At 44.7% G+C, this 17,486-nt stretch overlaps 1 protein-coding gene across 1 annotated transcript in view; it reads left to right on the forward strand.

Annotated features, from left to right (window-relative positions):
* The first annotated feature begins 25 nt into the window (after positions 1 to 25).
* RNF115 (ring finger protein 115) overlaps positions 26 to 17,486 on the forward strand; it is a 42,294-nt gene continuing 24,833 nt past the window's right edge. Inside the window, exons 1-2 of the mRNA XM_067569409.1 lie at positions 26 to 425; positions 17,176 to 17,234. Coding sequence (XP_067425510.1) covers positions 339 to 425; positions 17,176 to 17,234 — 146 coding nt within the window. The 5' untranslated portion in view covers positions 26 to 338. The remainder of the gene's footprint in view (positions 426 to 17,175; positions 17,235 to 17,486) is intronic.

The raw sequence follows: 17,486 nt of genomic DNA on the forward strand, positions 1-17,486 counted from the left end.
TCCACACCCTTGCTAGTCTCGTTGGTAGCGGCCCGCTAGGCGCAGGACATCGGCGGAATTTACGTGGCGACGCCGCCGCCGCCCTGTCTCGCTGCCGGAGAGTGGAGGACTTTGGGACGCGGAAGAAGCCAGGGGGCCGCTCTACCCTGCAGTCCTCTCGTCTCCGTAGCCGGGCGGACGACTGAGTCTCCCGCCCCTCCCCGGCGGAGCACAAGAGAGTAGGCGGAAGTGAGTGGCTAGAGGGGCCTGTCTGCCGCTCTATCCTTGCGGGCCCTAGTCTCGGAGTTCCCCTACGGAGGACTGACGGCAGGCAGGGAGCCGGGGGAGGGGGAGAGAAGATGGCGGAGGCCTCGGCAGCGGCCGCCGTGTCCCAGCATCGCTTCTTCTGCCACAGCTGCAAGGGGGAAGTCAGCCCCAAGCTGCCGGTAAGGGGCGGGGCGGGGCCAGGCCGGGGGGGGGCGTGATCCTCCCGTGGGGGGGCGGGCCGTGAGGGGGAGGGGGAACCCAGCAACCGCCCCCATGAAAGGGGATTAAACCCCCAACCCCCATGGGGGGGGCAGGTGGGAGAGGGGGGGTTAAACCCCAGCAACCCCCCCAACCCTCTTCCCCTCCCCCATCGGGGGGGGGGGTTAAACCCCAGCACCCCCCGTGAAAGGAGGGGTTCAACCCCGATCCCCTCCCCCTGGGGGAGGTAACGGGGGGGGGGTGTTTAACCCCGTCTCACTGTGGAGCTGCCGGAGTTTAAACACCAAATCCCCATCCTCAGCGAGAGTGGGGGCCCAGGCGGGAGGGGTTTGAACCCCAGCACCACACATGGGGGGGGGGTGAAACCCCAACATATTCCCTGAAAGGGGGGGGCAGGCCGAAGCATTAAACCCAACTTGTCTTGAAGGATAGGCTTAAACCCAATATTCTCTCCCGCCCCCCCCAAAAATGGGGAGGGCATGAGGGGGGTGTCGAGGGTGCCCCCCTCCAGTTCAGCCCTCTAATCTCCACAGCACAGAACTGGAAGGGCCGGTGTTCAGCTCCCAGTTGTCCTTCAAAGAGATGAAGGCCCAACGGAGTAACGCCCCCTTCCCACATTTGCCCCCCCCCCCCCCATAGTCTTGGAGAGGCTGAGAGGTTAAACCTCAAGATTCCCTGAATGGGAGGGCCAGTGAGGTGTAGGGCATGAGTGTGTGTGTGTGTAGGGGGGGGTGTTAATCCTAACCATCCCCCCGGAGAGAGTGGGCAGAGACACTAATGGGCAAATCATGTAATCCCCACTTACTCCCAGAAAGCTGAAGGCCCCTCTCCCCTGCCCTCCAAGGGTCTCTTTGGGAACGCAGGGAAGGTTAAACCTCCCTGACAATGGAGGTAAACCCCAGTTCACCCTTCACAGTGGCCTCAGGCCTTCTAGAAAGCAAGGGCACCCCTTCTCCCTGCCCTTGAGAGAGACCCTGGGGGCAGAGGGGCAGGTACTTAGTGGCATGGGAAGAGGACTCCCAATTCTGACAGTGAGAAGGGCGAATTTCAGTTCCCCAAACAGAGGATCACTGCAGGGGTCAAGGGCTCCCTAAGCAAGGAAGCTCCTCCCTCACGCCCTAGGAAAATGGTTCTCCTTTTGAGCATCCTCTCTGGCCGTGCGCATCCCAGTAAAATAGTCCCGTATTTCTTTGGAGTTGAAGTTGTATGTGGTGAAGTAGGGGGGTTGTATCACTACTAACCCCAGCAGTCCTTCAATGGGGTGGAGGGGTCTGGACCAGTCCAGTCTGTTGTCTCCACTTAGATCCAAAATGGTTAGAGCCTCTGCAAAAAGGGTGGTCCCCTTAAGGAGACTAGGTAGCAAGTGTGAAAAATCAGGACAGGGATTAGGAGGTAATAGGTGCCTATACAAGACAAAGCCCCAAATATAGGGACCGTCCCTATAAAATCAGGACATCTGGTCACCCTAGGTTCTCTGCCTTCTCTGTGCCTCAGTTTCCCTACCTGTAAAATGAGGATAATACTTGCCTATCTCCTGAGAGAGTAGGTGTAGGAAGATTGCGAGGCTACTTAATGTTTGTGAAGCGCTTTTAAGATTCTCAGAAGAAAGAAGCTAACGAGGAGCAGGGTGCTGCAGCAAAATCTCAATCAACTGGACCTTGAAACAGGGTGATGTCCTCCCGATTCCTAGGCATTTCCTAGAGGATGGGATGGTATCTTTCAGTGACCTAGACTGATTCGGTGTCCCTCTTACACGTAGGTAAATGAGGTGGTGCTGCACTATTGCTCTTCCCCTCTGCACCATGGAGGAAAGCAAGAGGGTCCCTCAAGGTTTTTTCCACTTTAAAAATCATTCCTATGTGACGTGAATGATGCTCCCAAAGATTTCTCTAGCTTACGTCACAGGCATTTCACCTCTCAGCTACATATGGCCCTGCTGAGACCGTCCATCAGAAATCCAAATCGATCCTATATCTCTCTGCTTCCAAACCCACCCTACGTCCTCTCAAGTGTAGCTAGTAGCTCTGCCTTCTGGTATTTTCTCTTCTTCCCCTCCCCCAAATTGTTAGCTCCCTCTTTATACTTCTTACCTCTGTTGCTGACTTATGCAGTTTTCCCTCCCATGTTTCAACTCTCCTTTTTTGTAAAGAAACACTGCCCTAAATTGCTCATGACCAGTTTTCTTCTGTAACCGGGATTCAGGATTTCCTGAAGCCGTTAGTGCATTTTTTGGTATTGGAACTAAAACTCCAGGCCCAGTATGTCCATGCATTATGTGACGTGGTGTTGTTCGACTGTTCACTGGCTCCCTTTTTGCTTTTGCTCTGATCTTGTATATGTCTCTATATAAGCATTCCTACTCGGGCTTCTTTATTTCTGAGTCCGAGTGTTCAGTTTTGCTCTGCATGGGCATTGGAGCCCTTGGACTCTTTTTAAGGTTAATAGTTTGCCCAGCTATCCTGGCCTTTATTATTATAATTAATAGCACTCAGAATCCTAACTGGGATTAGGCTCATATTGTGCTGGGAACCTGTCGTCTCCCCCTCTGTTGTTGGGAGCTCTGTTGTGCTCTTGAACACCTGCTGTCTTCTAGCCCTCAAGTAGCTGCATTTCACAGCATTCAGGTATCCTTGAGAATGATACAGATTATAGAAATGTGAGATACTATTTTCCAGATTTTATAAATATGTTCAGGACTTGTACCTGCCAAACCAGTGAATCTCCAATATAGGGATGACAACCGCTTTATCTCCCCCTGTTCCTCTCACATAAAACCTGATGGAAACCTGCTTGAGGAGCTGACTGAAATAGAGGTTGGCCCCTAACTCAAGTTCTGGGGGAGCACGGGATCTCCTGTCAGACTCCCAGGAAGCCACTAAGGCCCTGACCTGTCTTGTCATGTCAGATTTCCGAAGTAAGACTCTTACTCTTCTGAAGGCCTGTCGTCATGAATCAGTCTGTGTTTCACAATCTCTGGTTGTGGCGAACTTTCTTTAAGGAGAATGACACTCGGAGGATAACTCCTTAGTTCTAATGATGGCTCTGATGCTGACCCCCTTTGTAGCCTTGGGCAAGTCGCTTCCTTTTTTGGTGCCTCAGTTTCCCCATCTATAAAATACAGCAAACATTGGTTTCACGGGGTGATGGGTTAATGTTTGTAAAGGGTTACATTAGGACTTGCTTTCAGATCTCTGAATAGAAGTCCATGGACCTGTTTATTTCTAGATAGGGTGAGGTAACTCAAACTGGTGACTTGGGCCTGGTCTACATCCATAACTTAGGTCCTCCTAGCTGCTTTGCTCAGAGCTGTTAAAAGTTTTGTGCTCTGAGCACCATGGTTAGGTTGACCTAAGCCCTGATGTAGATGCGGCTGGGTTGATGAACGGATTCTCCTATCAACATAGCAGGTAATCTACCTCTAAGAGGTAGTAGCTTGGATGGAAAACCCCCTTCCATAGCTGTAGTCTGTGCTACAGTGACACAGCTGCAACACCCTAGGTGTGCTGTTGTAGTGTACAAATGGTCTAAGGCTGAGAGCTAAAGACTGAGAGTCAAGACTTCTTTACAGCTCTGCCAGTAACTTTCTCTGAGAGGTCTCAGACAAGTAAGTTCCTCTCTCTCTCTGCCAGCTTCCCTTCAGTAAAATGGGAAGGGTTTTGGGGGGTTTTTTTGGACTGCTTTGGTGGTGGTTCTTGGATTAGGATAACATCAACCTAAAATAAAAATGATATCTTTTGCGAGAGATTCTGAGATTGCTTACGTGAGTGGCGAGGTAATTCTTTATACCAGGAGTAACACGCTGCTCATCAGACATGATTGAAAAGTGTGATGCCATCTCCTCCTTTTGAAGCAAGCGTACAACTTCCATTGATGCTTAGCCATTGATGGTCTCTGGGTAAATCTTCTGGAGTCAGTGGGACAAATCTAGATGCTGTGCTGATCTTCAATGTAGCTGTCAATTGTCCTGTAGTCAACAGCAATGTTGTGATTGATGGTGACTATATATAAAAATATTTAGAGTGCACTGTTTTCCTCTCTCTCTCTCTTTCTTTTTTGGGAAGGAGGCAGGAAGGCAAGTAATCTCTGAAACAAACCACATTTACTCATAGCTGGAGCAAGAGCTGTCCGTGCTCTTCCTACGGTATAAAGTGAAGGCTGGCTGTTCACCGACAGGCACAGAAAGAGTTAACGGGTGTTGGATCTCAATAGTGATGTTTCCATAGCTTCTGTAGCATAACTGCTGTGAAAGCCATCCTTGGCTGAATGTGGCCTGGTTTCGTTTGGAGGGCGGCAGAGCGGGGGAAATAAACCATGTTCCTAGACTGCCATTTCAAATCACACTCTCTGCTGTATGCTGCAGGTGCAAGTCATGTTGCAGCTGCAGCCCAGTAGATAGGTTTTTATTTTAAAATAAAGGGATAACTCGTCTTGATTAAACACTGCACAAGAGAAAAATCAGGAAGGCTTTTCAGAATTCCAAATTAAATATCTGCAGCGATGCGAAACTGCTGCCATATGCTTTTTAAAAAAACATTCTTCCCCCAATGAACCATGTTACAATGAATCTGCAACTTGCCCCTTTTTCAGGTTTTCTGTGATCCTGATTAGTTACTGCTGTCACAAATCTCATGGTCCTTTTTGTCAGGGATAGGTGTCTGACCCTGGCATCATGATCATCCCCCAGTTATAGTCTGAAGATATTAAGTCCCTGCAGTTTCATTTATGTGAGTGAGGGGGAAAATTTTCCTTCACTTAATATTTCTCCACTTTTGTAAAGCACTTTGAACTCATCCAACATTCACTAAGTATAATTGCTAACGTCCCATCCTGAACTGTTGTTTAGGATTGCTGTGCACGGTTAAACTGTTGCCACAAGGTTGACTGCATTTTAGGGATGGATTAAATGATCCTGGTGTATTAGTTTTTTTAGTGCTCAGACTGTGATCAGCACTGTGCAATTCAAATACACAGATCAGTCGGTATAAAAATGTTGGCCACATCAATACTACATCTATCGTCAAGTTACGGGTATAATATGACTCTCTTACATTGCTGACAACAGAGTTAAAATGTGTAATGAGAGAATCTGCATCCCTCTAGGTTCTTGTATTTGTGAAGAAAAAAGGCATGTTCTTAACTAACACGAGGTAAAATCCTTGTGAAGACAAGGCATTCTGTAGTTTTCACACAAGTTAGCAAGTTGAGTTAAAGACTTACGGGGGAGCTGAAGATTTACGCTGACTTGCTAACTCATGTGAAAACTACAAACTGTCTTGTCTTCACTAGGATTTTACCTCGTGTTAGCTAACTTGAGTTACAATCATACCCTTTTTGCTAGCGAAGACTTACCTCAGCTGGGCTAAAACACTGGAGTGTCTAGGGGTTTAGCCTTGTTACAGGGATAAAGTCAGATCTTGTGTCCCCTGATTCAGCTATGGTTGTGAGGCAGTACTCTTTTGGGGTCCTTTGGGATGAAAGGTGCTGAAGGAACATGAGATCATTACCCCTCTTCACATCAGAATTGTAAAGTAGGAAAATGTACTTATTTAACAGACTTCCCTAAAACTGGTTTTCCAAAGGCATCATCAAAGTAGAGATTTTGATCCTGCAGCTGGAATCTGTTTACAATTAAAAGAAACTTTTGAAATGCTTTCCATGTTAATATTAAACCTGGCTTCTTCTTATATGAGAGAATGAAACTTTTTTATTATATGCAGTACATCAAAGTTCTATGGTAAAGCAAGAGAGGAGATAGTCCTAGCTAATCTCTTCCATATCGGATATAGGAACAAACTGGTTGATTCTCTTTAAAAACCCTTTGACTCGTGCCTTAAATGAATACAGTCTGTCCTACATTGGCTGGTGACAGCTTTGTGTAATGAAACCTTTTCTAATGGATACCTGAAAGTAGTGAACTTATTAGACGAAAAGGACTTGCAAGCTGCACAGCTTAGTCCATCATGAACTGGCATCTTCCTTTCGAGTTGGACTCTTTGCAGATTTTTCTTTCTGGTTCTATTCTTTTTTTTCCTCCAGAAGAATGCCCGTAGTAAAGGCTACCTTGAATGGGAGCCACCTTTGCCATTTCTGCTGTGTTCAATCCATATAGCAGTACAGGTTTGAAAAAGCAATCCTTGCAATATTAATTTAGAAGGTTGACTTCATCTCAGAACATTGAGGCTCATCCTTCCTGACAGTAAATTGCAGGCTAAAATTTCTGCAAAATTGTACGGCTCTGAAAGGGGATCAGGGTCCCCTTTTAATAGCAATCATCCCAGAGCCCTCTATGAATGTAGGCCCTTATCCTGCACAGACTTAAAGCAAAGTCCCTTGAAGTGAGCATCTGAATAGTGCTTGTGCTTAAAGTTAATTATGTGTGTTTGTGTTTGCAGGCCTGGGGCCTTGGGGCGGCGTCCGGTTGCCCTTATGCATACAAAGTTCCCACAGGATCAGTCCTCTTAACCAAGCTATATAAGATGCAAGTTATATATGGAGCTTATTTAATCCCCCTACTGAAATGCAGCCTCTTCTTGGGTGAACATGGCCTCAGTTTTAGCAGCATAAAGTGACGCTGCATAGCAGTTTAAAACAGGAAGTGAATAATACCCATAATCAACTGAAACTAGAGGAGAATTTTAAGTAGGCAAAAAATACTCACCTGTGTTTGTTTGACTAGGATGCTTGCTTAACACCCACTGCTCTTCTACCCTTAAGATAATTGGCTTTCAGTTAAAGGGCAAAATCTATTTCTGTGGGGTCTTTCTCCATATGAATGAATTTTGACGTACAGAATACACTAAAGAAAATCGGGGAGGAAAACAATTACAGCACTGAAAATACACGTGAAACATGAAATACATAGGATTATAAATAAGCTAGAGTGAAACGTAATAGCAGTTAGCCAATATGGTGGCCCTAGGGAAAGGTGGTAGGACCCAGCAGGCCAGGATCCCACATTCCTGCATGTGAATTGCATACGTTTGCATATTAGTACAAATCTGCAAAGCACTTGGTACTGTATGAGGAAGAGAAAAATACTGAGGTATCAAATAACCATTGTTACAAAGTTCAGATAAATGCAATTGCTCCTTCCTTGCGGTGTAGCTGAAGAGGCCATACAATTTTATATTGTCAGTAAAGCTATCCCAAAATCCTCTGCAAAGTTAAATGCAGTTAGCGAGCTAAATAATAACAGAGAAAGAAAGAGGTATAGATAGGAACGGCACAAAAGAACTGTGTTCAGGATACATGCAGGGAGCATGGTTCAGATAGTGGGTGCTACATAAGGGAAAGATACTGAATTTTTTGGTTTTGTTTTTTTTCTCCCCAAGATGGGGACTTTGTTTTTTTTAAAGGCCAGAAGGGAACATTATCATCATCTAGTCTGACCTCCTATATATCGCAGAAATTATATAATATTGTGTACATAATAGATTAAAGAAATCTCTTAAACTCATTCCATTCTAAGTTGCCTGATAAATTCTTGGCGTAGTGTGAGCAAACACTCAGACTGTGAATAGCTGGTATGTCTTCCTTAGCTGCTGGCTAACCAGGTTCTTATACCACGCCTGTTACTCTGGTATGTGGGTGCCATGTTACCACTGAAGTGCATGTGTTTAGCTCTGTACTGGCTATTTAGTGGCCCACAACAAATGGTTTTGGTGGAAAGGTGCCTACATCATTAGAACTATTGCAACTGAGGACAGTACCAACAGACTGGCCAAAGACTGAATAGCGCACAGAGACTTGGTTACCATGTAGGGGACCTTGCTGCATGTCAGGATTGAGACACATTGATGGGGTGAAAGAAATTTGGCTGCCTGGATCCTTTTGTGTGCGGATAGAGTGTAGATATTCATCTAGCATATGCTAAAGGAAAACGTTGCTTGAGATTCCCACATAGGACTGTAGCTTGCTGCTTGCCTTGGACGATAAGGAGAGGAACGGAAAATAGACTGTCAGTGACCTCAGTGGAGAAGTATGAAGGTTGTGTATCTGAGTGTCTTACCCTTCTGGATAGTGATAACATGGCTAAGAAGCCTGCATGTGTCATTCCAAGCCTGTCTCTTTCTTGATTTGCTTACTTCAGATTGAAAATCAAGGCAAAGTGAAGGCTCCAGATGAAACACGTATTTGCTGTCCAGTTCCAATTGCTTAAAAATAATTGGAGTTGGACACTTCTGCACAGTTAATGACAAGCTGGAGGTACAGAAGGCTCTTCTTAGCACAGCTGGTAACCCCAGGAAATGCATGAATCCAAGGTGATTGGTGTGTAACAGCAGGATGGCTCAGTGCTCTGAGCAGTGTGTTTGAAACCTCTAGACTCCCTACCCCTATCCCTTCCCCATTGTGGCTCAGTTCTGCCTTGAAGATGATCTCCTCAACCACTGTCAGAGGTGAGAGCAAAGGGGTTCAGTTTTCCTTGGCTTTTCAGCCAACACTACCAGGAAAGGGGCCCATTGTGATCACAGTTCTTATGGTGCAGGGCTGGAACTGAGACCCACCATCTTCGTTCCAGATGGGCTGTTGAGCAGTTATCAGCTGGCAGACCTTCAGTCACTCTTGAGCTAGACTTAGAGCAGAAACTTAATGATGAAATGCTTTGTATCCCATGGCCAATACCCTGAGCCATCCAGCGCCTCGTTATTCTTCCAGCTTTTCAAACAATGAACAGTATGAAAACAAAACCATTTGTTTAGTGCCAGAAATAATTCTGAAATACCATACACTGCTCCACTCATCTGTTTTGTTCCCATTGCTGATTTCCCCCCTATCTTAGCTATTTAACCCAAATGTTGTATTTATCTCTGTGTGTACCCTGCATGTAAACAGTTTATTAGCTTTTGGGCAAAATGGCTGTATCCAGTTGACTGGATCTAGGAAAGGCTTCCAAAAATGAATAGGGCCACAGGCCTTAAATCTGTAAATCCTAGTCTTTCTGCATGATTATGATGTGCTCTGAATCTCTGAATAATGGATTCTGGTTTTACTACAGGAAGAAATAATCAACCTAATATTTAAAGATGTTCATTCAGGCTCTTCCTAGCATCTTCTCTGAACAGAACTCATGTCAGCATCAGAGTCCTAAGCAGAACTTTATCTTGAGGTCTGTCCTCTGGAGAAGAATCTCTTTGTGTGCACGTCCTTCACTTGGACTGCAAGGAACTGCACAGCCCAGTAAAACACATCAGAATTGCTGGCCTTGGGAAATGCCAGCGTCGGTGATGACACGGAATGTTGCTAAGTTTAGAAAAATCTTTGTAACGTGATGGTTTTAACTGAGAAAATCAAGCAAAGGATTTAAAGCAAAGCTGAATGCCATGCTGTTTGTGTTGATCTGGAATTTTGCATTCGTTTAACATGTAGCCAGATTTCCACAATGGCTCTTGTTTGGTCCCTCAATGGTTGGGTGCCCAGCATAGACACAGTGGGCCTGGTTTTTGAGAGTTGCTCAGCACCCACAGCTCCCAGTGACTTAAGTTGCAGCCCAGCACCTTTTGAAAACCAGACCCAACGCATCTCAAGTTGGATGCCTGAAATCTGGGTGTTCTTAGAAAACGCCCTTAGTCTCTTTTGATTTTGTTTATAAATGTGTCCTTCATTCTAGACACATTTTTAGTAACATCGTTACTGTGAACTCATCCATTCAACAATACAAAGCCCACCCCTCTGATCTCAGTGCCAGCTTAAAGTTGGCTCTTCCCTGAAGGGTAACAGAGCTGTGGGCTCTGGCAGACCAAGAGAAGGGCTGAGTTAAAGAGCCCCTCACCGAGAACATCCTGCGAGCAGCCAACTTTGTGCTTAAAATTAGGGCTTGTGTCTCAGATGCACCAGGTCAAAGGGAGGAAGGGTGTCTCTTCAGACTCAGTTCAGCTAGGTATTTAAGCGTATGTCCAACTTCAGGGGCCGGAGTAGATCATTAAAGTCAGTGGGATCACTTGAATGCTTAAAGTTAGGCACATGTTTAAGTACTTTGCTACATAGGGGCTTCATGTAACTTAAAAGGGGATATCATGGAATCCTAGGTCTTGAATCTCTTCCTATTAGATCTTCTAGTCCCCTTGTCTGTTCCCTATGTCAGTTGTTCGATTGCTTAGTCCAATCAAATAATACTCCGTATATACACACACACAACTTCATATTTTTCAGAGCATTGTCGTAACACTACTGAGTCAACCCAACTGGTTCTAAATACCAGGAAATTTAAATGAGTTAAAATGCTTGCCCCACAACCTTGACTCTGCCCTCTTTGAGTGATGCCTCAGCCCACACCGATGAACTTTGTAGTATTTGGCTGAAGCCCTTTGTAGATCCGTTTTCTACCCTGAATAACTTTTAAAATGTTGCTTCTGCCAAGGGGCAGTGGGTGGCAGACATTAGCTGAGGTCAATCCTGAGCAGGTGATGGCAGTTTGGGGAGGATCAGAGCCATAGTTTGAACTCGGGGTATGTGCAAGAAAAGTTATAAGAACCATAAAATGTCGATACATTGATTGGGGGGGGCTGTATCTTAGGAGCCCCTTGCTCAAATGACTTCAAATGTGGACCATAATAACCCTACAGCAGGGCCCCAGGAGGCACAGCAATTTTTCAAGGTAATCTAAGTAAGCATGTGCATTTTAGAGCACTTATAAAAATTGATAAACAGTAAGCTAGTCCCAACCTTAACTATAGTATTGCTACTGTCCCGCTACAATGCCCCACATATCACCCTAAATAATTATCTCCCTAGTAGTTGTTGATGCCTTCAAATACTTATAGATGGTAACATGGTCTTACTTGCTTCCACCCTTAGCGGTTGCTTAATCCAGCTGTATAGATTGGTATTTAACTCAAATAGCTGGTTCTACACAGAATTGAGCAATGCAATTCCTCTTTCAAATGTATGCATCAGTTCTCTTTAGCTTCCCCATTTTATTTTATTTTATTTTGTAATCTGATGCCAGACTTTCACAGGTGCTGAGCTCCAATAATTCTCAATGCTGGGCTCCTTTGAAAATCCTGCCACTTAATTAGCTACCTAACAGAGATCTGAGCTCTCCATAAAAGCTTTTCCCTTTATGTCCAAGCAGGAAGGACAAGTTGTAGATGTTCATAACTGATCCATGAATGTAGAAAATAACAAAACAAAATTAATTTGTGGAGGGTAGAAGGGCTCATGGTCCTTAATTAGGGCTTCTAGGTGCTGTGGTAATACAAATTATAAATAAAATCTTTGGGAAATTAGAAAGATTCAATTAGAGGAAAAATGTGGAAAACAATTATGCTGAATCAGACACACAGGACTGTAAACTGAAGTTTGCAATATGACAGCAAAAAGACCAGTGCAAATTTATGGCTGCACCCTGAAGGCATCACATGACAGGGCAGGGAGCTATTTGTCATCTGCTCTATAGCTCTGATAACACAACTCCTGGAATTTGATCAGGTATTGGACACCAAAAGGTATTAGGAATTCAGAGGAGAGCTGGGTGATGCATTGTAGGGAACAATCCTTGATTAGAAGGACAGAGTCTAGGCAAAGTAAGAGGTCTCTGACGCTTATGTATTTTGTCTTTCATTTGTCCTCGCTCTAATGCCTCTGTCTGGTTAGCAGAGCTCTTGATACCTAACATTCTCTCTTGGTTTGTGTTTTGTAAAGATTCCTGTTGGTTTGTTGAAGGTCTTCCTGGGAGGTGGATATAACCTATAGCATGTGTGCTCATACTTCTCTAATCACTGCAGACCTACCAAGCAGTGTTCTGGCCTGAAGCCTGAATGTGCAAAAATGTCCTAAACATTTAATTTTCTCCAGTACGCACTCCACTGATAAACAGTCTTCCATTTTTTTTTTAGAAGCATCTGAAACAAGGGGGAAATTATTAGCGATTTTTGGACTAGGTTACAGCTCTTGCTTTGGCTAAACTAGCTCCACAAAGCCACTAGTGAGATGTAAAGTAACTTGATCATCATCTCACACCCCATCCCCCGGTGACCTGTTTCGTATCTACCTGGATACACATGATGCTCAAGAATGTGGATGATTATGTGCTGCCAAATTAAAGCTCGAGACTGTATTCCTGAGTCCTAGGAATGTTATTTATTAAATCATTCTTCAGGGTGGCGGGGGCAGGAGAATCTCCAGTAACTGTGTGTTTTTTTTGGTGATGTCTGCCATAAATCGAAGCAGATTTATGATGCTGGAGCAAAACTAGGACACTTTCTAAATAACCGTTTTAAGAAAAGGAATTGGTAAGAGGAATCTCTTAGCGGCTTTCCGTTCTCTCATCAGTATTCTGATAGGGATGAGAGAAAGGAATTCCCCACAACTCTATTGTAAGAGCAGATCCCAGAATGTTTCAGCTTGCAGCTAAATTTTTACCCCGTCACTTAAGGGGTAAACAGTAGCTTAGGCTGTTTTATGAGGTCTTTGCCTGTTTTTTTCCTGAGGGTAAACAGTTGATTAACTTGCCCTCATTGGAGCCAGGTGTTGCCACAAAGTTGAAATGCTCCCTGTTATTTAAAGTGAGTTTTAAGACTTAGAAAACATTCACAGGATGTTCTTTGCCCATATGGGGTAAATTTGGAAATTAGAATCCTGGACTATGACCACCAAATGTCTAAAGGACAAAAAACTCTGGCACAAACTGGCACCCAAGGCGTGGACATTTAAAGGGGTCTAATGATTTTAGATGCTCAGCTTTCATTGACCATCAACAGAAGCTGAGTGTCTGACTCCCTTAAGCCTTGAAAATCCCACCCCTAATTGGCAGTCTCTGCGGAGAGGCTGAGAACTGGAAACCTAATCTTGTTTCTGGAAGAGGCTCCTACCATGTCAAATGTGACACTTGGGTCAGCTGGGGTGGGAGGGGGAAGCTGCTGTCTGTGCTGGAATCTTCCTGTCTGTTTCTGGACCTGTCAGTCCAGCACACTTCACAAGTGCTGCATTCACTTTACTGAACAGTATTTAAATACATGGTAAAAAAAAGTCTGTTCTAATATCTTTGAAATAGACTGGATTGATTTGTAAAGCGACATCTATGGAGCTAGCTGTTCTTTGTGGAGTTGAGTTCTCTCCCTGTGAGAGAGTAAAGCCAATGGCCTTCCATAAGGGTGAGGGGATATACCTGCATGGGACAGCTTTCAGGATCAGGGCCAAAATTTCAGTCCTGGTTCATGTACATTGGCATGCCACAGTCACATGGCTAGATTGTGATGATATGGCAAGCCTTCATCTATCAAATCTGACTGATTTTGTAGCGTAGCAAATTGCAGAGTGATCTGCATTTAGACTGGCTGAGAGCTTTCTTGGAGTATAATTTACCAGATTAAACTTTTACAGAACTCCCTGTCCCTTGTCCTGACCCAACATGTTTTCCCCGCCCTCAGTGTCTGACATCACAAACAGAGATAGGAGAACCTTTCCAAAGGGGTTTCAGACAGGAGATGAATACCCAAGCACAACTCGCTTGCACAAGGTTTTCAGACCATGCATACAGCAGGCCTTAATGTGTCTTGATATTTGAGGAAGTCAGTATTTGGCGGAGGCTGTGTGTGAGAGACCATTGCTGTATTTAGTGTCACTGAAACACCTGGCTGATTACACAGTGTTAGGATTGACAGATTGTTCTTATTTGCCCACCTCTGCCCACTTCTGTTTTGTTTTTTAAAGTGTTAGGCTTAAGGGGCCAGTTCCTCAGCTGGTGTAAATCAGCATAGCTCCATAGAATGGTTGATTTACACCAGCTGAGGATTTGGCCTAGAAGATACCGTTTTGTTTACTTTCTATGCATAAATGCATGGATCGCTGTGCCCACCTCTGTGTCTGTTGGTATAGAGCATGATCTTCTGGCCAGTCAGATGGTAGCAGGTGTCTTCATATTCTCAGGGCAGATGCCATCAATGGAAGAGGGGTTGTTTATAGAGGAGGCAGGTTCTTCGAATCACTTCTTTCTCCATGCTGGCATCACCAGAATTTTGCCCAGGTTCCCTCCCGGAAAGTACCTCATTGCTGATCTCAGCCGGAGAACAAGAAAGCAAGGAAAATGCTCTTTATGCTTGACATAAAGGGGATGCACAGCTGGGTGTCTATGTATTACTGCAGTCTGTCTCCCAACAGCTTTGCATGGATGCTGGATAACTTGGGAAAGTACAGAGCTCCACAAATCAGGACTGTGGAAGTGGAGAAAGTTACCCATAATGTGCTGGTGGCTTCAGTCTGAGAACCGTTTGGGGTTATCGCCATTCACTCCTGCAGGCAGGATGTGATCAGCAGTGTCAGATGCTTCAGGGAAGGCCAGCAGGGTGAGCGTGGGTCTATAGACAGCGGGAGGGGATCCACCAGGGCAACGTGTGCTGTGTCACTGCCATGCCCTTGCCTGAAGCCTGACGATGAGGGGTCCAGATACTGACAGCTGGCATTGGAGCATGTTTGTTGTTTTGGCTGGTCTCTCGCTCAGGAAATGGAGGTTGGGCAGTGCTTTGTGAGATCTCATGCGTCAAGCGAAGGGAAGGTTTGCAGGGTTGGGTCCATGATCAAGCATAACTTGAAGCAGTAAGTAATGGAAAATCATGGGGGCTGGGTTTTTTTTAAATCAGTTAGGTTGAGTGTTTTCAGAGGGGCCTACGGTTGAAAGTCAGTGGTAGGTAGGCCTTGACTCCTTTTGCCCCTTTAATATTTTGGGCCAGCCTTATCTTTCTGAAGCACCTTCCATGCCAGGATCTCCAAGAGCTTTACAAACATTAATGAATTAAACTCATAATCTCCCTATGCCAGTGAAATAGTGGGCAATATTATCTCCATTTTACAGATGTAGAAACTGATGCCCAGGGAATAGAAATGTTTTCCTAAAGTCTCTCAGCTGGGAACCTAGAATTGCCTCTCATTTCCATGTGTTAAACGTAAGAGCGTCCTTCCCTTTAGATGATGTACTCTCCCTGGGAACCACAAAATGGGAAGCACACATGCCCAGTCATTCAAGAAACTCCTGCTACCTTTATAAATGAATCCGGTCCTGCTCCTATTTCTTCCAGCACATAGACTCTGCTTTTTAAAATCTTTCCTATAACAGATACATCCATTAACTTTACATTGTTATCCTTAGCAGTGTGTTTGCTTAAATTCATAGGACTGGGAAACCTCTGGATTCCCAAATTCTTGAAAGTTTTGCAGCTGCGCTGCTGGCACACCCACCCCCCTCTTGTATTGATAGTGACCACCCAGCAGCTATGTGCGTCTGGTCTTGCAGCTTCCTGCCTTGCGTGCAAAGCATGGAGTAGGATGATGTCATGGTTGAGCTTGTAGTAGGAAAGGTGGATGCCTGAGCCCCATGGTTCAGATTCTGGGGGTTAAAAATGGGTATATCTCTTTGGGGCTATTCAGGTAAGGGGGGAAGGGCAACATGCAGCAGGTGACAGAGATGAGGCCGTGCATTAAAAATGTCCAGCCTGAATAATTCAGGCTTGCAAAGGGACAGCATAGCAAATGAGAAAACAGAATACCAGGCCGAGCTGATATCTGGTTGGCAGACTGAGTGAATCCAGCTCATTTCTCTTATCTCCTTCTATGAAAGTGGCTTTAAAAAGAGATGACAAAGCTGTTTATGCCCTGACTTTGATAATTACAGTGACTGGCCTGTAAATTCCCAGCGAGGGCCGTCTTTCCTGCGGTGCTCACTACAGGAGGACAAGAGCAGCGTCAGAGCTGCTGTGTTTGAAATAGCTGCTTTCTGACACCTCTTTCATTGAAGTGGTTTGCTTTCTGTCACTATAGCTGTCAATTGGCAATTGAACCAGTCCTCATCTGAGGCCTGTTATCGACGTTCTCAGCGCTTCTTGGTAGGCTTGTAAATGGCACTCTTCTTAAATGGAGTTATCCAGACTGGTTTGCTGCCAATAGATAAAGACCGTGTTCAGGCAGGCTATGGCAGTGCACCAGACACACCGCTGAGATACCAATGCTGAGCTGTGGAATTGCTCTGCAAAAAGCAGAAAATCTGCTTTTCAGTTCAACTACCTCCTTGTACCTCTCTAATTGATAGTTTATTATAATTTACTTGGCCCGTCCCTAACGTCAATTAATCTGAGACTATCTGAGTATTTTACACACAATCATAGCGCCTCTGTGACTTAAATATTATAGTCACTTTATGGATGAATAAAATGGATCCGCATGAGTTACATGACCAAAGGTTCTACACAGATAGGGACAATCAGTCTAGCTCCTCCCAATTCTTCCTGCTCTAATAACATAGCGTGTAAAGTGATATGAGTGTAGAATCTCTTTAACTGTTTTTTTTCCCCCTTGACCTCAGTTGGGAGCTGCTTTTACAAATACAGAGCACAGTTTGTAAAGGACTTCAAGAACATCAAGCCTAAACTGAAAGGAGGCAGCATGATATACTGATTAGAGTAAGAGGCTGCAAGTCAGGAGATAGAGGGTTTAATTTTTTTTTCCAATTTGCCACTGACTTTGGGTGACCTTAGGAAAGGCACCTCTTGGACCTTGAGTTGTAAAATGGGAATAATACCCTCCCTTTTTAACGTGCTTTGAGATCTTTTGGTACAAGACGTTATGGAAGTGCAAAGTCTATATTTTTATTGCAGGGGAAACAAAAACTCAGAATCTCACGCTCAACATTTTTGAGAGCTTCACCTTGAGCACCGTATTTCCTGCCTGAACCTGCAAACTGAGCATAATGTGGCTGAAGACTTCCCTTTTCTCTCTTTGCAGGAGTACATTTGCCCCCGATGTGAATCTGGCTTTATTGAAGAAGTGACAGATGATTCCAGGTATTGTACATACTCACGAATGTGTCAGGTCAAATGCTTATCTATTTGTAATCACTTTATAAATTGTGTATTGCAAGTAATTTAAATGCTGTACATAACACAAGGGAAAATGGATGCAAAATTAACACAGTACCTATTTATCTAAACTGATAACAATGACAATTATAGGACACTTCTTAACATGCTCCTCTCCCCAGGATTAAAAAGAAGACTGTTATTGTGACACCAGAGTGATATGGCAAGGAGAGCTTC

Source organism: Emydura macquarii, unplaced genomic scaffold, assembly GCF_026122565.2.
Source record: "Emydura macquarii macquarii isolate MOO-44397 ecotype Brisbane River unplaced genomic scaffold, CSIRO-AGI_Emac_v2 contig_2924, whole genome shotgun sequence".
NCBI classification, from domain to species: Eukaryota; Metazoa; Chordata; order Testudines; family Chelidae; genus Emydura; species Emydura macquarii.